Raw genomic sequence first — 24,004 nt, forward strand, 5'->3', positions numbered from 1 at the left:
AACCAACTGTACCAGGTTTGAGGCCTGTGCCATTAACAGTGCAAGAATCGTAGCAATTAAATATTCCCCTTGAAAAGCAATAGGTGAAGTTTGATTCACTTTTGTAGGCTCCACCCACTTTTCTGAATATTAATCCCAGTCACCCAGTGACCAACTGTGCAACGTTTAAAAACCCTGCCATTAACAGAATTGCTGCAGTTTACATTTTCCCAGTGAAATTTGTATTTGTCTCCAGCCACTGATGACCTGGCGTTGCCTGTGTATGTATTTGACTGGTGTTGGCTCCGCCCACTTTCTAACCCTAACACACAAACACTTAATGACCAAGTTTGTGAGCTTTGGGATCCTTGGCATCAATAATTTGTATATTCCCATAGAAATTAAACAAATCAGATAGGCTGTTTGTGGCTCCACCCCTCTCCAGCATTTGAACCCCAGTCACCCAATGACCAACTGTAGCAGGTTTGAGGCATCTGCTATTAACAGTGTAAAAATGGCAACAATTTAAATATTCCACTTGAAAATCAACAGGTGAATTTTGATTGGCTATTATAGGCTCCACCCACTTCCCTGAATATTAATCTCAGTCACTCAGTGACCATCAGGGCAAAGATTGGGAATCCTGAAATAAACAGTGTAAGAATGGCTACAGTTTCACTTTCCCAGTGAAATTTGTTTTTGGCTCCGCCCACTTTTTGTAACCTGGACACAAACTAATAGTGCGCGCTCCCACTCGCGGCCGCACAGCTGCAGTCTCGCTAAAGGACTATTCAGACTGGGACCGATGGCGGTGGGGGAAATGACAGCTACAGGTGGCTGATAGAAGCACCAGGTACGTGTCTGTTTTTTCTATTTGGTATCAAAAAAACTCCTTTAAAGAGACACTGAAGCGAAAAAAAAAATATGATATAGTGAATTGGTTGTGTACTATGAATAATTACTAGAAGATTAGCAGCAAAGAAAATATTCTCATACTTTTATTTTCAGGTATATAGTGTTTTTTCTAACATTGCATCATTCTATAATATGTGCAGATTACACAACACTCAGCATTCAAAATGAGTCTTTCAGAGCAGTCTGTGAAGTAATGACCTCTCCTCTGGCAGAGGAAAAGTAAATAGTCCAGGAACAGTTGAGATAATAAAAGTCAGATAACAGCCCTCTCCACGACTAACTTGGTCGGAGAGCTTAATGGCTTTTTTGCATAGAGATAACAACTGGAGTTTCTCAACTCTTCCTGTACTGGAAACAATTACACTGATGTATCTGATCTTAATGTTTTATTTCTTAGCTGTGCTACACATACAAATCATATCAGAATTTTTTTTCGCTTCAGTGTCTCTTTAAGGACCAGAGACTGCTGGTACCACAAAACGGTGCTTACCGACAATTCGCCGCAGGTCCCTCTCTCTGCGGTCTCTATGACGGCAGAGTCATGTGCGCCAGGCAGGAGCCGCTTTCATTGGCTCCAGACCCTGTCCATCCATGTAAGCCGATGAGATTGGTTCCTGACCGGCTCACAGAGCTCTGCCGTCATATTGATGGCAGGGTGAGTGGGTAGCAGCGGGGGCAGAGCGGCGCGGTGATTGGTGAAATCTACGTCCTGTCAGAGCCGCACAGTCACAAGCAGGACGTAGATTCCAACCGCGCTGGTCCAGAAGTGGCTAAACTCTAAATGCACACTTCCACTTATACACAAAGTCCTGCTGTACTTGTCTGTAATTGGGACACCAAAAGCCCCCATATTCTTCTCATTTCAGGAGCCTGTGCCGAAGCTTGGGGTTCAAACCCAGATCTTACCCTGCAGAGAGGGAAGCCTCGGGATCCTGTTGATCTCTTGGGCCCTAGAGGAGCAGAGTCTCTTCATTTAACATTTCATGATCGCTGTGATTGGCTCAAAGTGAACAGGAGCCAATGGAAGCGGCTCCTGACCGTTGCTCAGCAGAGATTTGTGTCGGCGAGGGCGCTATTTCTTCCTGTGCACTGGAGCCACCCGCGTTAAAACTACACTGCATCAGGATAACGCAGACACAAGTGCGGCGGACGTTGTCGGCCTTCCCCATTGTGGGGGGCGGACGTTGTGGGCATCGCGGTTGTTGGGGACGTGTGGGGGGGGATCCGATCGCGTGTCTCCTTGCCTGCTTCGGAGCGGGCGTTGTCGGCCATTGGACGTAGGGATGCTCGGAAAATTCCGCGGAATTATGAATTCCGTGATTCCGGCCGGAATTAGGTTAATTCCGATTCCGGTAGTCAAATCGGAATTCCTATACCTCTCAAACGGAATTCCGCGGAAATTTTATAATTCCGACGGAATTTTCCGGAATAACACAAAAAATCTCTCCCTCCTCCATCCATCCAATGCAGTAGGGAATTGCAGATTTTCAAAACAGCTTATATACCATAGCTAGGATTTGAACCCAGGACCTAGTGTGTAGTAGGTATCTGTCTTACCCTCTAGACCATGACCCACACTACATGCTAAAGCTGGCGGTAGCATAAACCATACTTCCATTATGATCAATTCGATAGAAAAAGTAGCATGATTAAGGATTTGTACTTTTTGAAAAGCATGCTTATATACCATAGCTGGGATTTGAACCCAGGACCTAGTGTGTAGTAGGTATCTGTCTTACCCTCTAGACCATGAACCACACTACATGCTAAAGCTGGCGGTAGCATAAACCATACTTCCATTATGATCAATTCGATAGAAAAAGTAGCATGATTAAGGATTTGTACTTTTTGAAAAGCATGCTTATATACCATAGCTGGGATTTGAACCCAGGACCTAGTGTGTAGTAGGTATCTGTCTTACCCTCTAGACCATGACCCACACTACATGCTAAAGCTGGCGGTAGCATAAACCATACTTCCATTATGATCAATTCGATAGAAAAAGTAGCATGATTAAGGATTTGTACTTTTTGAAAAGCATGCTTATATACCATAGCTGGGATTTGAACCCAGGACCTAGTGTGTAGTAGATAGCTGTCTTACCCTCTAGACCATGACCCACACTACATGCTAAAGCTGGTGGTAGCATAAACCATACTTCTATTATGATCAATTCGATAGAAAAAGTAGCATGATTAAGGATTTGTACTTTTTGAAAAGCATGCTTATATACCATAGCTGGGATTTGAACCCAAGACCTAGTGTGTAGTAGGTATCTGTCTTACCCTCTAGACCATGAACCACACTGCATGGTAGTAGGTATCTGTCTTACCAACTAGTAAGGCTGAGGCTGCAGCCTCAGGGCACAGTGTAGGAGGGGGTGCACAATTCATTCAGCTGTCATTCCCAATTGTGTTTGAAGCAGAAAGAAATAAGAAAAGGTGATACATGGCAGCGACTGCAAGCCAGATAAGTAGAGATTAAGGTGTTGGAGGTGGGGGGGTGGGGGCCCTGGGGTACCTCTTAGTGTAATAGCAATCAGTGTGTGACAGCTGGGGTGGGAGGGATGGGGGGGGCGCACTTTGCTGTCTCAGCCTTGGGTGCTGAAGGACCTTGTCCCACCTCTGACCACACTACATGCTAAAGCCTGGCCCTGAGTGTGGTTGATGGTCTAGAGCAGTGGTCCTCAAGTCGGAATTCCGTGGAACTGTCCCGGTATACCGTCGGAATGGAACGGTAACGGAATTTCTATATGACGGAATGCGGAATTGTGCCGGAAACGGAAATCGGCTATTCCGACCATGCCTGATTGGACGGTTGGCCTTTTTCTGTTTTGGCGCCGCCTGTGGTGGGCCGTGGGGGTTGCGGGTGGTGTGTTGTGCCTCCTGGTTGGTCGGCAGTGTTCGGTTCTTTTGCGGACGTTGTAGGCTACAGTCCTATTGGACACAATGATCTATGGAAGATTATTTGGTTTTTTCTGGGTTATGATACTCGGACAAACCTTGTTGGTGAGTGTTAAGCTTAACACACACCATACAATCTTGGTTGTTCAATCTTACCACTTTCATGTAGTATAAGAGCTTATCCAATCAATCATTCAGGTTATTTTCAATCTGTTGGCCCTTAAACTACATAGATTTGGTATATCTGTACAACCAAGATTGTATGGTGTGTTTAGCTTTACAATACTTTGTGTTCTATTTGTTATTAGAGGGGTCACCTCTGTGGGGATGCTCTGGCAATTTATAGGCGTTTAGACAGTTATCTATCATGAGGTTTACTGTGATTGGTGCATGTCACTATATGAATATTTATACACCATATATTCCGGCGTATAAGACGACTGAACATATAAGACGACACCCCCCAACTTTTCCAGTTAAAATATAGAGTTTGGGATATACTTACTGTATAAGACTACCCCTCTTTCAACGCACACCAAATAATTCAAAAACATCATATACTGGTGCTGTACTGTATGTACCCAGTATATAACAGTATATAGGCGATTGACTGGTTGGTTTGGTCAACTCTCCCTAAGCGGATTGGTCAGCTCTCCTTGTCTACCTGTTTATCAGAGCGGTATGGAAGAATAGATCGCGCTGTGCCCATAAAACACGCCTCTTTCACCCCTCTGGCCCCGCCCTTGTATCCTATTTACCACCTCCTCTGCCTCTCAGATCTCGCACATGTGCGCCTGCGCCGCTTCACTACAGTCCTCAGCAGCGAGATCTGAGAGGCGGTACCAGGATAGGGCATATCACCCAGCATCAATGACACCCGGCGTATAAGACAACCCCAGAGTTTGCAGAAGATTTTCAAGGGTTAAAAAGTAGTCTTATACGCCAGAATATACAGTATGTAAATGATCAGTTCTCTATGTCCTAGGTTCTCAACATGTGGTACGCGTACCCCAGGGGGTACTCCTGATGGTTCCGGGGGTACTCAGGCTTGATATACTTAACCAAGAATAACACATTTAGAGGTTTAGAAAATGATGAATCCCATATAAACAACACCAAATTAGTATTTTAGCTAACTAAAAGCAATAGTAAATGCTTGGAAATTGTTTTGAACCAATTATGTACTATGATTAAATATATATTTAAGGGGTACTTGTGATAATGTTTGCTATGCCAGGGGGTACTTGGTGAGTACAGGGTTTTAAAAGGGGTACATACCAATAAAATGTTGAGAAACATTACTCTATGTGGTCCGCTATGGATCTTTGTAAGTAGTCTGTGTGGTAGTACTTTTAATGTAGGTCTGTTATGATTTGAAAAAGGACTGAGGCAGCCCGAAACGCCTGTGCGTCATTTACCTTACAGATACCCACATATATTATTTTAAGATGATGTAACGTTTTAAAGAGCAATACTTAAGAATTTTAGATGCGAAAAAAACAAGTGCGGCAAAGTTTTAACCATGGGCAGCACCGAAGCGGTTATTCAAAGCCTGCATGCAGCGAGTTAGAATACCACAATCAGTTACAACACAGTACTGTGGACAGGCTCATAGGATCGTATGGCCAGTGATCATTTATAATGCAGTACTGTGAACAGGCTCATAGGATCGTATGGGCAGCGATCAGTTACAGCGCAGTACTGTGAACAGGCTCATAGGATTAAATAAAACAAAGAAACCGAGAGCCCGGTATGGTGTAGTACGTATTGGAACCAGAAGAATATTTGAAAAGTAAGTATTATACTCACAAACATGGGTTACCGCATAGGCAACCACTGTATAGGCAGATGGGGAGATTAGACCTGTCCCCACTCAGGATTAAGAAGTCGCTCTCTGTAGAAGGAAAAGAGGGTGCATCACCCTTCCACCTGGGTGGAATTTTTGATCATAAGCTGTGCAGAGGCGCCAAAAAGGATAAAAGTATGCTAAAAAGTTTTAAATATTCGGGTGGCGGTGACCGGTCCACCACCGCCACCCGAATATTTTAAACTTTTTAGCATACTTTTATCCTTTTGGCGCCTCTGCACAGCTTAGGCTCATAGGATTGTATGAGCAGTGATCAATTACAGCGCAGCATTATGACCAGGCCCATAGCATTGTATGGGCAGTGATCAGTTATAGCGCCGTACTGTGAACAGGCCCATAGAATTGTATAAACACTGATTAGTTACAACACAGTACTATGAACAGGCTTCATAGGATTGTATGGGCAGTGATCAGTTACAACACAGTACTATGAACAGGCTTCATAGGATTGTATGGGCAGTGATCAGTTACAACACAGTACTGTGAACAGGCTCATAGGATTGTATGGGCAGTGATCAATTACAACAGTACTGTGAACAGGCTCATAGGATCGTATGGGCAGCGATCAGTTACAACACAGTTCTGTGAACAGGCTCATAGGGTTGTATGGGCAGTGATCAGTTACAACACAGTACTATGAACAGGCTCATAGGATTGTATGGGCAGAGATCAGTTACAATGCAGTACCGTGGACAGGCTCATAGGATTGTATGGACAGCGATCAATTACAACGCAGTACTGTGAACAGGCTCATAGGATTGTATGGGCAGTGATGAGTTACAACGCAGTACCGTGAACAGGCTCATAGGATCATATGGGCAGTGATCAGTTACAACGCAGTACTGTGAACAGGCTCATAGGATTGTATGGGCAGTGATCAATTACAACTGTACTGTGAACAGGCTCATAGGATCGTATGGGCAGTGATCAGTTACAACGCAGTACTGTGAACAGGCTCATAGGATTGTATGGGCAGTGATCAATCACAACAGTACTGTGAACAGGCTCATAGGATCGTATGGGCAGCGATCAGTTACAACGCAGTACTGTGAACAGGCCCATAGAATTGTATAAACACTGATCAGTTACAACGCAGTACCGTGAACAGGCTCATAGGATTGTATGGGCAGAGATCAGTTACAACACAGTACTGTGGACAGGCTCATAGGATTGTATGGGCAGAGATCAGTTACAAATCAGTACTGTGCACAGGCTCATAGGATTGTATGGGCAGAGATCAGTTACAACGCAGTACCGTGGACAGGTTCATAGGATTGTATGGGCAGTGATCAATTACAACAGTACTGTGAACAGGCTCATAGGATCGTATGGGCAGCGATCAGTTACAACACAGTTCTGTGAACAGGCTCATAGGGTTGTATGGGCAGTGATCAGTTACAACACAGTACTATGAACAGGCTCATAGGATTGTATGGGCAGAGATCAGTTACAATGCAGTACCGTGGACAGGCTCATAGGATTGTATGGACAGCGATCAATTACAACGCAGTACTGTGAACAGGCTCATAGGATTGTATGGGCAGTGATGAGTTACAACGCAGTACCGTGAACAGGCTCATAGGATCATATGGGCAGTGATCAGTTACAACGCAGTACTGTGAACAGGCTCATAGGATTGTATGGGCAGTGATCAATTACAACTGTACTGTGAACAGGCTCATAGGATCGTATGGGCAGTGATCAGTTACAACGCAGTACTGTGAACAGGCTCATAGGATTGTATGGGCAGTGATCAATCACAACAGTACTGTGAACAGGCTCATAGGATTGTATGAGCAGTGACCAATTACAGCGCAGTACTGTGAACAGGCCCATAGAATTGTATAAACACTGATCAGTTACAACGCAGTACCGTGAACAGGCTCATAGGATTGTATGGGCAGAGATCAGTTACAAATCAGTACTGTGCACAGGCTCATAGGATTGTATGGGCAGAGATCAGTTACAACGCAGTACCGTGGACAGGTTCATAGGATTGTATGGGCAGCGATCAATTACAACGCAGTACCATGAACAGGCTCATAGGATCATATGGGCAGTGATCAGTTACAACAGTACTGTGAACAGGCTCATAGGATTGTATGGGCAGTGATCAGTTACAACACAGTACTGTGAACAGGCTCATAAGATTGTATGGCCAGTGATCAGTTACAACAGTACTGTGAACAGGCTCACAGGATTGTATGGGCGCTGATCAGTTACAACAGTACTGTGAACAGGCTCATAGGATTGTATGGGCAGTGATCAGTTACAACACAGTACTGTGAACAGGCTCATAGGATTGTATGGGCAGTGATCAGTTACAACAGTACTGTGAACAGGCTCATAGGATTGTATGGGCAGTGAGTGGGCCTATGCAGGATCATTCTACAACACAACTGATGTCCTAGACCCACAATAACCTCACAGAAGGAACATAAATACACAGAGGCAGAAATAGCACACCGGAGTACAGTATAAAAAGGCAAAACTTTATTACGCTTAGTGCACTAAAAAACATTTATAAATTACAGTATGAAACCAGTGTTCGCGTTCTACAGCAGGAGAGACCACAGCAGAGAAAGAGGGGAGAGCAAAAAAAAAAAATCAAAAAAAATCAAAAAAAAAAATCACCCGTTTTCCTGAAAGGATCAACCTGATATTTAGAGTGAAATCACTGGAAAGTCAGTATTGCTCAGTGAACAGAACATTTACATACACATCTCTACAGCTCAGTGACATCATGGACCGCAGCTCGCAGGTACCACCTACCACAGTGTTAAAGTGGAGCTGAACTCTTGCACAGGACAGAAGGAAAACAGAGAAATGCACCCTGTACGTATTTAGAGCGTTTAGCCCGTCTAACTCCCCCTCACCTGTGACTAATCACCACTGTAATTTGATCTCAGCCGTGTCAGCTCAGGAATAGCCTCTGCCACGACAGAGCCACTAATTTGTAAGGAAGTTAAGCCTATGCGTGCTTCCATGAAAGCAGGAAATAGACACTGCAGATGTATTGCAGGAGTGCTGTAAGCTGTAAAAAAACTATAAAACTTTATTAAAAAAGTGATTATACTGTTGCTTATCTTTTAGCGCAGAGAGGAAGTTCTGAGTTCAGGACCGCTGTAACGCACTGTAAGAATTGGACGGCCTGAAAAGTGTTTGGGACAGACACGCCTCCTGCTGCAATCAGTGCATGAAATGAAGAGTCTCGTTCTTTAGCTCTGTACATCTGTATATTCTGCTTGGAAGTAACGGAACTGAATAACCTGAGAAATGTACCTGGAGGACAGTCAAACATGTCAGTTCAATGCGCTGATCTCAGCGAGGGAGGAGTCTCTTCTCACTGTATTTCCCTCTTGTGGTGGGTAAAGGGTCCTCGATGGGCTAGTGTACATACAGACTTTTCTTTATTAGTGGAAAGGTGGCCATCCATGTTTCCCGTCGATATCTGGCAGAGTCGATTACGGTGATCAGATCTGATAGAAAGCGATGGCGCAATTGATGCCTCGGAAGATATCGCTCGATCAGCGGCGGCTCAGGAGCGCGGCAGTAGCGATGTTTGATTATGGGACGCTAACTATACTCCGACGCATCTCTCCATCCCCCACTGGGCGCTCCTCAGTCTCTTCTCTCCCGGGTTTTTTACGTGACACACACACACACTGGAGGCCGAACACTAGAGGTCTCTAGTGGTCATGTAAGGTACATGCCAAGGTGCCTCTAGTGGTCAGCCTCTTGTGTTTGTCACATGACATAGGCGCCACAGGTGAGAACACAGGGAGGAGCACTCAGCGGTGGAAAGAAACGCACCCACGGATAGGTGAATGTAAGCTCTGCTGCCTACACTCTGCACGGCCTGGAGGGGAGGGAAGAAACGTTTGGAGGAGACGTGGGGCCTGACTAGTGTGTGGAAAGGTTGAATCGATCTGATGGTCGAATATGGAGGTTATCTACTAGTATTAATAATTAAATTAATGGACCACCTTAGGTCCACTGCACTTTGAAGTCAGTTGACCAGTCTTTTGCACATGTACACTGACATTTTCTTCCGTTTTAGGTCAGGCTGATGTCAGAAAGGGAACTGAACTCAAAGATTCATGTACTCGAGTCCTAAAGCAGCTATACCCCCTCTGTGCAGTGTTCAGTCTGCAGTGAGCAGTCACATGACTATGTGTACTGCCAGTAACCATGGTCACGCTCCTGAGCTCTGCAGTGGGCCTGAGGCTGGCTTGTATTCCGGTAGGAGGGATGAGGAGAATTGCTACGACTGTAAACATGGTCATACTGCAGTACTCGGGAGTCTGCAGCCTGAGCTGTCGCAGCACTCTGAAGTTTTGTCTTACAAAACACGCTATGCTGGGTGGGGGGTTGTGGCCGTTTTAAGAAAGATTCACTTCAACCTAGTGACAGAGGTGCTTTTTCAATAGCAAAGGCAGAGCCTATAAAACCTTTTCATTCACACACAGTGTGGAGAGCGTGTAAAGTATCAGAAAAGGCACACATCACCAAATCCCGCGAGATTTCACCTAAGTGAGGATACCATGGCTACGCCGGTGCTAGGCGACAGTGTTCAGTGAAGGTGCAGATGCACTGAAATGTCAATAAGTTTACATGATTGGATATAATCCTATCAGCCTGCTCCAACCCACTCCATTAACATGCTTGATCCAGGTTACGAAGCAGATTTTGTGCCTTGAAGGTGTCATCTAAACCTAACTATAATTCTAGTTGCTGTGGCGTCAAGTGTTTCTATCAAAATGGAGGCTCTGAATGTTCTGGGCTATTATGCTAATTATTAAGCAATTAATTACCTAGGATTGTCTTTCACTAAAGCAGACCCGGACTCTTGCACAGCACACAATGAAAAGTCTTTATTCCACATAGAATTGCTGAAGAAATTCTCTTCACTTTGTTCTGTTTAGGCAGATTAAAGTGTCTAATTAGTGATTATCAGCAGCTGTGAATAGACTGCAGGAGCGCTGCTGCCTTAGCAGCTTTCCTCATATGGTCAATACGGAAGCTTATGCTGGGAATACACAATGCTAGTTTACCCTCGATCCTAAATATGATCGATAAATTCAATGAAATCTGCTTTAAATCAGAGAAAAAAAGGGGTTATTGAATGTTTCTATTCAGTTTTCCGATCCAATACTCGATCTAAAGGTGATCAGACCATTTGGATTTTGTTTCCTATACACCTTTCAGTGCTCCCTGCAACGTGAAACCAAGTTAAAGCTAAGATGTTTTTTTTAGGATTTCCATACATTTTAATGATTATTTTTTACCCCATAAAGTTTATCATTTTGTGGCTAATCTTTTAGCGCAGAGAAGAAGTCCTGAGATTAGTTCTACTTTAACTGTCTTCATTGCTTAAAAAAAAAAAAAAAGTTTTATTTGTACAATTTACAAAAACAGTTTTCTTCAAAACAAAGTCACCGGTTTTAGTAACGTTTATATAACAGCCATGTCTAAGGTACATACAAAATTTGGCGCAAAATCGATTTTACGTCAACGTTTATTTCACAAGCACTTATTTAATGGTCCTGAAAAAACGAGGTCTATGCTTTGGATAGCCGCCACAGGAAATGTACAGTTTGATTGTCTCGTAGCGTAATATTAAAGCTGTAGTGTAAAAAAGATCACAAAGGAACTAAAATATTCCATATAACGTATTGCTTAGCTTGTGGTTGTAAGGCACAGTCATTTCTCTACAGTACAGGCACTAAAAAACAGACAGTATTGTGAAAAAAAAAACAAAAAAAAAAACAAAAAAAAAAAACTAGCAAACAGTTTCCTGTGCTCAATTTAAATTCTTTCCCCTACAAACAAAGAATGAAACCGTTCCAGAAAAAGACTTCTGAATGCGATTTACAACTATTTTATAAGAAAAAAAAATAAATCATCATTTACATCTCATTTTGGTCCATGTAGTGGTTCTGATACGATAAAATAGGTAAGGCATAAAATACCCTACCATTAGTACTTAAAAGGAATGTCTAGCGTCCAACATATTTAATGTATTTGTAGTTAAAGTGAAGGTCCAAGCAAAATAAAAAAATGAGTTTCACTTACCTGAGGCTTCTACCAGCCCCATGCAGCCATCCTGTGCCCTCGTAGTCTCTCACTGCTGCTCCAGTCCCCCGCCACCAGCTAGTTCTGCTTCTACCAGCCCCATGCAGCCATCCTGTGCCCTCGTAGTCACTCACTGCTGCTCCAGTCCCCCGCCGCCAGCTAGTTCTGCTTCTACCAGCCCCATGCAGCCATCCTGTGCCCTCGTAGTCACTCACTGCTGCTCCAGTCCCCCGCCGCCAGCTAGTTCTGCTTCTACCAGCCCCATGCAGCCATCCTGTGCCCTCGTAGTCACTCACTGCTGCTCCAGTCCCCCGCCGCCAGCTAGTTCTGCTTCTACCAGCCCCCTGCAGCCATCCTGTGCCCTCGTAGTCACTCACTGCTGCTCCAGTCCCCCGCCACCAGCTAGTTCTGCTTCTACCAGCCCCATGCAGCCATCCTGTGCCCTCGTAGTCACTCACTGCTGCTCCAGTCCCCCGCCACCAGCTAGTTCTGCTTCTACCAGCCCCATGCAGCCATCCTGTGCCCTCGTAGTCACTCACTGCTGCTCCAGTCCCCCGCCACCAGCTAGTTCTGCTTCTACCAGCCCCATGCAGCCATCCTGTGCCCTCGTAGTCACTCACTGCTGCTCCAGTCCCCGCCACCAGCTAGTTCTGCTTCTACCAGCCCCATGCAGCCATCCTGTGCCCTGATAGTCACTCACTGCTGCTCCAGTCCCCCACTGGCAGCTTGCCGACCTCTGAGGTCGGCGGGCCGCATTGCATACATTTTTACGCATTCCCGCTAGTGCAGGAACATTAACACATACATTTTTACGCGTTACTGGTTCAATGCGTAAATTTTTACGCATTGAACCAGTAATGCGTACAAATGTATGTGTTAAGGTTCCTGCACTAGCGGGAATGCGTAAAAATGTACGCAGTGCGTCCCCCGACCTCCGAGGTCGGCAAGCTGCCAGTGGGGGACTGGAGCAGCAGTGAGTGACTACGAGGGCACAGGATGGCTGCACGGGGCTGGTAGAAGCAGAACTAGCTGGCGGCGGGGGACTGGAGCAGCAGTGAGTGACTGCGAGGGCACAGTATGGCTGCATGGGGCTGGTAGAAGCAGAACTAGCTGGCGGCGGGGGACTGGAGCAGCAGTGAGTGACTGCGAGGCCACAGGATGGCTGCATGGGGCTAGTAGAAGCCCCAGGTAAGTGAAACTCTTTATTTTGCTTGGACATTCCCTTTAAATATAAAAGCTTTCTTTTTTTAAATAAAAACATGAAATAGTACAAATGTTTCTCATTTGGTGCTGCTCAATGTTTTGTAATATTACAAAAGCAAAGTCCTCAGACTTTGAGATTTATAACCAGACCACATTGTCTACAGAGCTCTATACTGCACCGCAGCAAAACATAAATATGAAAACGCAATACATTCCCTTTAAAAGCCAGTTCTTCACTAAAATCAGTAGCATTTGCTTAAAAAAATATATTTACAGACGCATTTCAAGCAGGCCAGTTCAAAAAAACATAAAAAAAATCATATCTAATCGACCGAACGTCAAGGAGATCTCAAGTCAGAAAGTCACCTTGTAAAGTTATATAAAGATTATGCAATGAATTTCCGCTATTTTACAATAGTTAAAGCTAATCTTTCACATACAAAATTAAATAGAAACAAAACATTTGCAAAGTAGTAAAAAAAAAAAAAACCTTTAAAACTAAAAATTGATGGAAAAAAAATAAAAATAAAAAACTCAAGTTGTTACAAATGTTCTTGTGGGTGGTAATGGACAGAATACGTTTCAGAAGAAAAAGGTCACTTGTATTGACGGGTTTGGTCCACTTTTGGTTCAGCCTCAAACCACCAAACTCTCCCGACTCAGAGCTTCTCCCTGTAAGAGACCGGTTACAGCACAGTCAGTTATGTCCAGACGGATGGAGATTATAGGCAATGAGATGCCAGTGGTCATTGACAAAAGTGAAAGTAAAACATACACTACTTCCTGTGTACTGTTCACAGTACACAGGATGGATAAAGTGGGTGGACATAAAGTAACCAAATAGTAAAATTACACCTACTTACATCCCAATAAATACAAATACATAAAAGACCCCATTATTGACATTAAAAAAAAAAAATACATAAATGGTTACAGTAGGGATTCAACTTTTTAGACATGTAGGGCATGAGGGTATATTACTTTTACTTTTGCAAATAAGGGCTTGTAATTAGTCATAGATGCAAAACTGAAAAAAAATACACCTTTCTTTCCAAATAAAGTATTGGTGCCATACATTGTACTAGGGAAATATTTTAAATGTTGTAATAGCCAGGACAAGTGAGCAAATAAAAATGTGTGCATTTTATCCACATTAGCATGTTTTAAAACTATAATGGCCGAAGACTGAGAAATTATTTTTTCCATCTTTTTCTTATTATTCCTGTTAGAATGCATTTAGAATAAAAATTCTTAGCAAAATTTTAACCTTAAAAAGGTCTCCGCCCCACTGTAAGGTCATTTCCGGCGGAAGTCCTGTAATAGTTACCTGGGCAACGCCTTCTCATTTGTGGCTTACCTGACGAAGGGGTGGAATGCCGAAACGCATTATGACGTCACTGGCACATGGTTACCCGAGGGAGGCACCTGCTGCCCATCAACCACCTCGGACGACCACCGCTGTTGGCCACAGGGGAGGGGCAGGCTGCCTACCTGAGGATGTACGTCTGGAGCTTTTTTGTACACTACTTTCCAGTAAGCGTTTCTTTTATCCTTGCGTTACATTGTAACAAACGATAACACACCACGGAGCACTCCTCCATTGTTTTGTTTTTTTGGGGGGGAGGGGGGGGGGGGGACGTATTTACCAGCTCAGAGCATTACTGAAGAGTACAGATGGTCAGGGAGATGCTGATAATTCTGGCTTGGAATTGGACAAATCAGAGGCAGCACAAGGTGCATTTGATTGATCTAATTTAATTTGCATGAAATCTGCATGCAAGCCTGAATAATTAGCATGGGACTGATGGCCGTTGGCTCCTCCTCCTTCTGTACACACAGCAGACTGGGCCGGCGTGCCATACATGGCACCGCAAGCTGGCGTTTAGGCTACCCATTAGAGTGCAATGGGCAGCATGGTGGGGTAGTGGTTAGCACCCTCGCCTTGCAGTGCTAGGTCCCTGGTTCAAATCTCAGCCAGGGCACTATCTGCAAGGAGTTTGTATGTTCTCTCGGTGTCTGCGTGGGTTTCCTCTGGGTACTCCGGGTTTCCTTCCACATCCAAAAAACATACAGATAATTGGCTTCCCCTTAAACTTGCCCTAGACTACGATGCATACACTACACATACAGAGACACATGACTATGGTTGGGATTAGACTCTGAGTCCCTCTGAGGGAGAGTTATGTGACAAGACACTATACTCTCTACAGCGCTGCATGATAGTTTAGAAATCGAAACTGCGATCTGGGGAACGGCAATTACGTAATCACGAAAGCGGCATTTTCTTAACGCGTATATTTTTTCCACATCCTGCCATGTTCCACGCATATAATTCTAGCGCAACTCTCCTTCCAGGATCCCCCACAGCCTCTTCCTACTTCCTCTCTCAGGCGTCATCTCGTTGGTAACAGCGCCCCCTGTGATGACAATACCGCTTGCCATCACAGGGAGCACTGGTACCAATGCGGTGGGCGGATGGGAGAGGAAGAAGGAAGAAGATTCTGCCGGTGTCACCCCAGGAGGTAAGTTGTTACTCTGCCCGCTCTCTCCCCGCTGCTACACCTATTGCTGCCTGGCTACCTATACTGGAGGCACCTTCCTGGATTACCTATACTGGGGGGCACCTATACTGGAGGCACCTTCCTGGATTACCTATACTGGGGGGCACCTATACTGGATGCACCTACCTGGATTACCTATACTGGGGGGCAACCTATACTGGATGCACCTACCTGGCTAACCTATACTGGGGGGGCACCTATACTGGATGCACCTTCCTGGCTAACCTATACTGGGGTAACTATACTGGATGCACCTTCCTGGATTACCTATACTGGGGGGCACCTATACTGGATGCACCTTCCTGGATTACCTATAATAGGGGGCACCTATACTGGATGCACCTACCTGGCTAACCTATACTGGGGTAACTATACTGGATGCACCTTCCTGGATTACCTATACTGGGGGGCACCTATACTGGATGCACCTACCTGGCTAACCTATACTGGGGTAACTATACTGGAGACACCTTCCTGGATTACCTATACTGGGGGCACCTATACTGGATGCACCTACCTGGCTAACCTATATTGGGGTAACTATACTGGATGCACCTACCTGGCTGACCTATACTGGGGTAACTATACTGGAGACATTGTAAATTTAGTGATACAGCTGGTTTTGAAGAAAATCGTGAATAAAATCGAAATGGAAATTTTAGAGAGAAAAATCGCAATTTCAAATTTTATCCTAAAATCATGCAGCCCTACTTTGTACAGCGATGCGGAAGAAGTAGGCGCTACAGGTAGTCTCCGACTTACCAACGACCCGCCGATACGCACGGCATGGATTCTGTGTTTCCATGGGGACAAGTAAAAAAAATAAATTTCATATTGGACTTGTAGTCTTTGAGAGAATCAATTAAAAAAAATTCTAAGAAAAAATGGCTTTTAAACTTGTATAAGCAGGTACAGAGGGCAGAGGTGACAGAGGGGGACACTGGAGGTACAGGGGACAGAGATGGCCCAGTGTTCAGACAACCTTCCTGGCGGTAAGCCCGAGCTGAGCTCGGGCTATGCCGCGCAGGAGAAGATCTCTGCTTCTAGTGGGGCGAATCGCCCCATTCAAGGTGCTGTACGCGCAGCTAGCACTTTGCTAGCCGCACGTACAGCTCGATCGCCGCCGCTCTGCGGCGATCGCCCGCACGCAGCGGCGGAAGAGGGACCCCCTGCCAGAGCCCTGTGCTGCCCGGACCAATGAGTTCCAGGCAGCGCTATGGGCTGGATCGGAGGCGTCTGACGTCAGGACGTCGGCTGACATCCATGACGTCATTCCGATCGTCGACATGGCGACAGGAGAAGTCAAACAGGGGAACACGTTATATACGCGTTCCCCTGTTTGTTATTGATGCCGGCGACGATCGCACTAGAGGGACACATGCGCCCTCTAATGGTGTTTCATGTAGCTACCACTCTAGCAGCTTTACATGAAACAAATTTTTTTTTTTTTTTTTAAATGGATTTCTGCCTAATTGGCAAAAAAAATTAACCGCCAGGAGGGTTAAGAACGAACCTACAGTCCCCATCTCATCCATTAACCAGGACTACCTGTATATAAAATACGAATAAATAAGTTTCTATCAGACCGGCCATATGAACCATTCCGAATACTCAGTATCATTCTAAGCTAGCACTGAAACTATTATCAGCGACAGAGGCTCACCCTTTTCATCTTCTTCCCTCGAGAAGAGAGCGATTCGGTTTCCGTATACGGAGGCGGCGGTGGTGGGAAATCGTCATCGTCATTGCGGTTCCTTCTGCCATCTGAGCGGGAGGAGTTGGCCACGCTGTCTAATCCATCTCTGCTGCCGGCTCTCTGCTGCTTCTTCCGCAGCACGTCATCCAGGAAGCGGTCATCGTACTCCGGCTGGCGGCGGTCCAGGTCGCGGAGGTCATCTCTGCTGCGGCTCCTCTTGCCCCCGTAGTAGTCATCGCGGGGGTCTGGGGAGCGGGCGTCCCTGCCCCGGCCATATCCTCGGCTGCTGTCCTCCTCGTCGGAGTTGCGTCTCCCGCGGCTCCGCCCTTCGGAGGGGGGGTCACGGTAGGGATATCGTTCTCGTCTGTCATACTCATCCAGGTCGTCCACAGAGCGAGTGCGGGCGCGGCCCCCTCGTAATCTGTCGTCATACGGCTCGTTCCGAGGAAGCGGCGGCGGATGGCGGTAATCGCTTCCCAGCAGACTCTCCTCCTCGATATCTCGGATTGGAGTCATGGCTTGGTTTCGGAGGCGGCCCAGACCGTTCCGCAGGTTATTTCTCTGGTCATCTTCATGCAACGAGCTCACCTCACTCATAGCGGTTGCTTGAAAGATTAAAGAAAAAAAATTATTAACTTTAGCATTTTATTCTACAAAAACATTCAGAAATACCCCAGAGAAACAAAAATAAATGGGCACAAGTGTAACTGAATATGCTTACCTAGCTTTACTGTAAAGTGTACCTTGAAGGATACATCCAAGCACTTTAAAACTAAAAAAAAATCCACTTACCTGGGGCTTCCTCCAGCCCCTGCCAGCCGTCCTGTGCCCTCGCCGCAGCTCTGCTCACTGTCGATGGTCCCCTCCGGCGCAAGATGTCCACTGTGCCTGCGTCATCGGCTCTCAGAGTCATCATCCCGACTACTGTGCAGGCCCAGTAGTTCTGCGCATGCACTGTATAGTTCAGATGACGTCAGCGCGACCAGTGAGCCACATGCTGGAGTGCAGAAGAAGCAGACCTGGCAAGGTCGGCATCTCTACCGGGGGGGACCGGGAGCCACCGGAGCTGCGACGAGGACACAGGACGGATGCAGGGGGCTGGAGGATGCCCCAGGTAAGTGGATTTTTTATTTTCATAATTCCCCTTCATCTTAAGTAATCACAAGTGTAATTTGATCTCTAATTTGCGCAGACATTCGTCAGTCCTCGTCAGACACAGCTAATTTGTAAACACAGGATGTCAACCTTTTGTCTGCTTCTATGAAAGCAGGAAGTAGACACTGCAGATTTATTTCAGGATTTGTATCAGCTGTAACGAAGAAATGTTTTTCTGTAAAGGTTGTTATGCTGTTGCTGATCTTTTAGAGCAGAGGAAGTTCTGAGTTCTGGTCCGCTTTAATGGAATTGGCATGGTGAACATGGGTACATATAGTACCTATCCTATGCTACGTACCCACTTAACACACAATAAAATGATCGTTTCATGATACCTACGCTACGTGACGCGGACATGATGCGTTGACAGGCGAAACGGGAAGCTATCTGATCGTTAAACGAGGAATGTGCGACAAGTGCCGTACACTTTGTGAACACAGTTTAATCATCTTTAATAGCTCTGTACACACTAATGACTATGAACAATTACGGTATCTGCTGATTTGATCCACTATGAGGGTCATTCAACAACCATGACAATCATTGTAGATCATTCGTTGAAACAGTTTGCAATTTTGTTTGTTGATATCGGAACGATCCATTGCTCGCAGATTAATACCGCTGATGATATAAAGCCATTACCTCTAATTAAAAAAAAAAATCCCTTAAAAGTGGATCCGAGATAAACTTTTACTTATTGCATAATTGTGTTACTTTCATATAGTTTATAGGGCATGCCTCAAGCCCAATACTTTTTTGTTTTAATACTCTAAATTCCTATAAACTAAACAAGCCTCGCCCACAGCTTTTCAGAGAGCCTTGGCATTTTCAGACAGTAGCAAGGGCTTATGGGAGCTCAGTCTGGGCAGGAGGAGGGGGAGGCGTTACTAGCCAGAGATTTCAGAGGCAGAGGGGGATGAGGGAGGAGTGGGAATTAGGTCTTCACAGGCTCAGAGCTGGAGATGCAGATCAGCTTGCCTGTGTGTAATGTGACAAACAGAACATGGCCGCTGTCGTATCACAGGAATAAATAATCATTCTACTAAAGCTGTTTGCAGTTAGATTTGCTGTGTAAACTATCTAAACTGTAGATAAGATATATAGACAAGTTACTTGTTATAGTTAGTTTTTCATCTCGGATCCGCTTTAAACAGTTTCAGATGACGCCAATTTAAATCCACGCCCTATTTTGATGCTGATCTGGCTGCCGGAGCGTATATTTCAACTGACCGACACCGCCATTCTCACTACTGCCGATCACGTTGCGTTCTCCCCGCCGCAGCTCACTTTCCCTGAAGTCTCTATGACGGCAGAGCCCTGTGATTGGCTCCTGATGCTGCCTATCAATGTAAGCAACTCCCACTGGCTTACATTGATAGACACGGTCAGGAACCAATGGAAGCGGCTCACATGACTGCATCATAGAGGTGGATGGCGGTTGCGGCGGGTACGTGCAGCAATTTGTTGGTATTCCATCGTTTATTGTACCAGCGGTCTCTGGACCATAAGGGGGCAGAGAACGCGGGTACACAAATAAAAAGCATACCATTTTCAAAGCGGCTGTTTGCTGGTCCCGGTCTGGTTGGGTCAAAGTTGGCCAGCTCCTTCTCCATGTAGTAGAGAACCCTCATGGAATCATCCTGCTGGTTAGCCTGGATGCGGTAACCGCTACGCACTGCAACAGGAAAACGAGAGAGTTAATGTACAACGGCTTAATAGTCATTGCCTCAAGTCTCTACCATATTGTATGATAGGATCAGATTGTGGACCGTGACATGACTATGGACTCTATAAAGCGATGATATTTCCTGCAGGACTTTATAGAGTACATAGTCATGCTTTATAAATACATAATATGGGAGGACATTAGACTATGACTATGGTAGGATTAGAGTGTGAGCTCCTCTGAGGACAGTCAGTGACATGACTATGTACTCTGTAATGTGCTGCAGGAGATGTCAGTGCTATATAAATACATAATAATAATATGGGAGGACATTAGACTATGACTATGGTAGGATTAGATTGTGAGCTCCTCTGAGGACAGTCAGTGACTTGACTATGTACTCTGTAATGTGCTGCAGGAGATGTCAGTGCTATATAAATACATAATAATAATATGGTAGGACATTACACTATGACTATGGTAGGGATTAGAGTGTGAGCTCCTCTGAGGACAGTCAGTGACATGACTATGTACTCTGTAATGTGCTGCAGAAGATGTCAGTGCTATATAAATACATAATAATAATATGGTAGGACATTAGACTATGACTATGGTAGGATTAGAGTGTGAGCTCCTCTGAGGACAGTCAGTGACATGACTATGTACTCTGTAATGTGCTGCAGAAGATGTCAGTGTTATATAAATACATAATAATAATAATAATAATAATAATATGGCAGGACATTAGACTATGACTATGGTAGTATTAGAGTGTGACCTCCTCTGAGGACAGTCAGTGACATGAATATGTACTCTGTAATGTGCTGCAGGAGATGTCAGTGTTATATAAATACATAATAATAATAATAATATGGCAGGACATTAGACTATGACTATGGTAGTATTAGAGTGTGACCTCCTCTGAGGACAGTCAGTGACATGAATATGTACTCTCTAAATGCTGCAGATTATGTAAATTTTTGTCCATTACTGATTTAGCCATGATATTACAGAATGACTATCAAAAGCAGAAGCAAAAATGGAATGGTTATCCGAAACAAACTTAGCACCAATGAACCAGTGGTGGTGGCTGGCACAGGTATGTGCCCCAGTTCTCCCCCATCACGTTTATACTGATCAGTCACTGTAGTATTAGCAGACTTATAAGACATACCGGAAGCTGGGAGATCATTGTCGCGAATCAGCGGTGCCTGGGAACTGTGTCCTCCCACTGCAAGACAAGATTCATCAATTAACGCACAATTCTAATCTTCATGTTTCACTGCACTCATACTGGAAACAAGTATTCGGAGAAGAAATGTACTAAATATTAACGTAATTAACAAAATGGCTTATTTTTACAATATTAATTTATAGATTATTTAGTCAGTGTTTGCTCATTGTAGGAACTTTCCTCTCCCTGAACCTTAAAGGGATACTGTAAGGGGGGGGGGGGGGGGGGGGGATTCGGGGGAAAATGAGCTGAACTTACCATGGGCTTCTAATGGTCCCCCACAGACATCCTGTGTTGGCGCAGCCACTCACCGATGCTCCGGCGCCGCCTCCAGTTCACTTCTGGAATTTCTGACTTTAAAGTCAGAAAACCACTGCGCCTGCACGCCTGTGTCCTCGCTCCCGCTGATGTCACTAGGAGCGTACTGCGCAGACACAGACCATACTGGGCCTGCGCTGTGCGCTCTTGATGACATCAGCGGGATTGAGGACACGGCAACGCAGGCACAGTGGTTTTCTGACTTTAAAGTCTGAAATTCCAGAAGTGAACCGGAGGCGGGGCCGGAGCATCGGTGAGTGGCTGCGCCAACACAGGATGTCTGCGGGGGACCGTTAGAAGCCCCGGGTAAGTTCAACTCATTTTCCCCTGACCCCCCTACATAGTTACATAGTTATTTTGGTTGAAAAAAGACATACGTCCATCGAGTTCAACCAGTACAAAGTACAACTCCAGCCCGTCCCCCACATACCCCTGTTGATCCAGAGGAAGGCGAAAAAACCCCCACAAGGCATGGTCCAATTAGCCCCAAAAGGGAAAAATTCCTTCCTGACTCCAGATGGCAATCAGATAAAATCCCTGGATCAACATCATTAGGCATAATCTAGTAATTGTAGCCATGGATGTCTTTCAACGCAAGGAAAGCATCTAAGCCCCCTTTAAATGCAGGTATAGAGTTTGCCATAACGACTTCCTGTGGCAATGCATTCCACATCTTAATCACTCTTACTGTAAAGAACCCTTTCCTAAATAAATGGCTAAAACGTTTTTCCTCCATGCGCAGCTCATGTCCTCTAGTCCTTTGAGAAGGCCTAGGGACAAAAAGCTCATCCGCCAAGCTATTATATTGCCCTCTGATGTATTTATACATGTTAATTAGATCTCCTCTAAGGCGTCTTTTCTCTAGACTAAATAAACCCAGTTTATCTAACCTTTCTTGGTAAGTGAAACCTTCCATCCCACGCATCAATTTTGTAGCTCGTCTCTGCACCTGCTCTAAAACTGCAATATCTTTTTTGTAATGTGGTGCCCAGAACTGAATTCCATATTCCAGATGTGGCCTTACTAGAGAGTTAAACAGGGGCAATATTATGCTAGCATCTCGAGTTTTTATTTCCCTTTTAATGCATCCCAAAATTTTGTTCGCTTTAGCTGCAGCGGCTTGGCATTGAGTACGATTATTTAACTTGTTGTCGATGAGTACTCCTAAGTCCTTCTCCAAGTTTGATGTCCCCAACTGTATCCCATTTATTTTGTATGGTGCTAGACCATTGGTACGACCAAAATGCATGACTTAACATTTTTCAACATTGAATTTCATCTGCCATGTATGTGCCCATATAGCCATCCTATCCAGATCCTGTTGCAATACGACACTATCTCCCTGAGAGTTGATGATTCTGCACAATCTTGTATCATCTGCAAAAATAGCAACATTGCTCACTACTGCATCTACTAGGTCATTAATAAATAAATTGAAGAGCACTGGACCCAGTACAGACCCCTGTGGGACCCCACTGCTAACAGTCTCCCATTTTGAGTACGATCCATTGACCACAACTCTTTGTTTTCTGTCCATTAGCCAGTTCCCTATCCATGCACACAGACTCTTCCCCAGTCCTTGCATCCTCAACTTTTGCACCAGACTTTTGTGGGGAACAGTGTCGAAGGCCTTTGCAAAGTCCAAGTATATCACATCTACAGCATTCCCAATATCCATATTAGCATTCACTACCTCATAAAAGCTGAGCATGTTAGTCAAACAGGACCTGTCTTTAGTAAACCCATGTTGATGCTGAGAAATAAGATTATTTTCTACTATGAAGTCATGTATAGTATCTCTTAGTAACCCCTCAAATAGTTTGCATACAACTGATGTTAAGCTTACAGGTCTATAATTTCCTGGATCAGATTTTTTGCCCTTCTTAAATAATGGGAAAACGTGGGCTGTACGCCAATCCACTGGGACTCTGCCAGTTGCAAGAGAGTCACAAAAGATAAGATAAAGGGGTTTATCTATAACTGAACTTAATTCTCTTAAGATTATCCCTTTAAAGGACAACTGAAGGGAGAAGTATATGGAGGCTGCCATGTTTATTTCCTTTTAAACAATACCAGTTTCCTGGCAGTCCTGCTGATCCTCTGCCTCTAATACTTTCAGCCATAGACCCTGACCAAGCACGCAGCAGATCAGGTGTTTCTGACATTAATGTTAGATCTGACAAGATTAGCTGCATGCTTGTTTCTGGTGTTATTTAGACACTACTGCAGCGAAACAGACCAACAGGGCTCCCAGGCAAAAGGTATTATTTAAAAGGAAATAAACATGGCATCCTCCATAGTCTTCTCACTTCAGATGTCCTTTAAAGGGACTCAGAGCTGAAACAAATATAATTATTATTTAATTTATAAGCGCCAATATATTCCGTAGCACTAGACAAAGTAGGTAAACAAGGTAAACATAATTAAAGGTT

At 44.8% G+C, this 24,004-nt stretch overlaps 1 protein-coding gene across 2 annotated transcripts in view; it reads right to left on the bottom strand.

Moving 5' to 3' along the window:
- Nucleotides 1-12,906: 12,906 nt before the first annotated feature.
- LSR (lipolysis stimulated lipoprotein receptor) overlaps nucleotides 12,907-24,004 on the bottom strand; it is a 56,027-nt gene continuing 44,929 nt past the window's right edge. For both annotated transcript variants that reach the window (XM_068243289.1, XM_068243288.1), the window contains 4 exons: nucleotides 21,195-21,251; nucleotides 19,901-20,029; nucleotides 17,167-17,804; nucleotides 12,907-13,614 (listed from right to left, as the gene is read on the bottom strand). In XM_068243289.1, coding sequence (XP_068099390.1) covers nucleotides 13,579-13,614; nucleotides 17,167-17,804; nucleotides 19,901-20,029; nucleotides 21,195-21,251 — 860 coding nt within the window. In that variant the 3' untranslated portion in view covers nucleotides 12,907-13,578. The remainder of the gene's footprint in view (nucleotides 13,615-17,166; nucleotides 17,805-19,900; nucleotides 20,030-21,194; nucleotides 21,252-24,004) is intronic.

Source organism: Hyperolius riggenbachi, chromosome 6 (genome assembly GCF_040937935.1).
Source record: "Hyperolius riggenbachi isolate aHypRig1 chromosome 6, aHypRig1.pri, whole genome shotgun sequence".
Lineage (NCBI taxonomy): Eukaryota > Metazoa > Chordata > Amphibia > Anura > Hyperoliidae > Hyperolius > Hyperolius riggenbachi.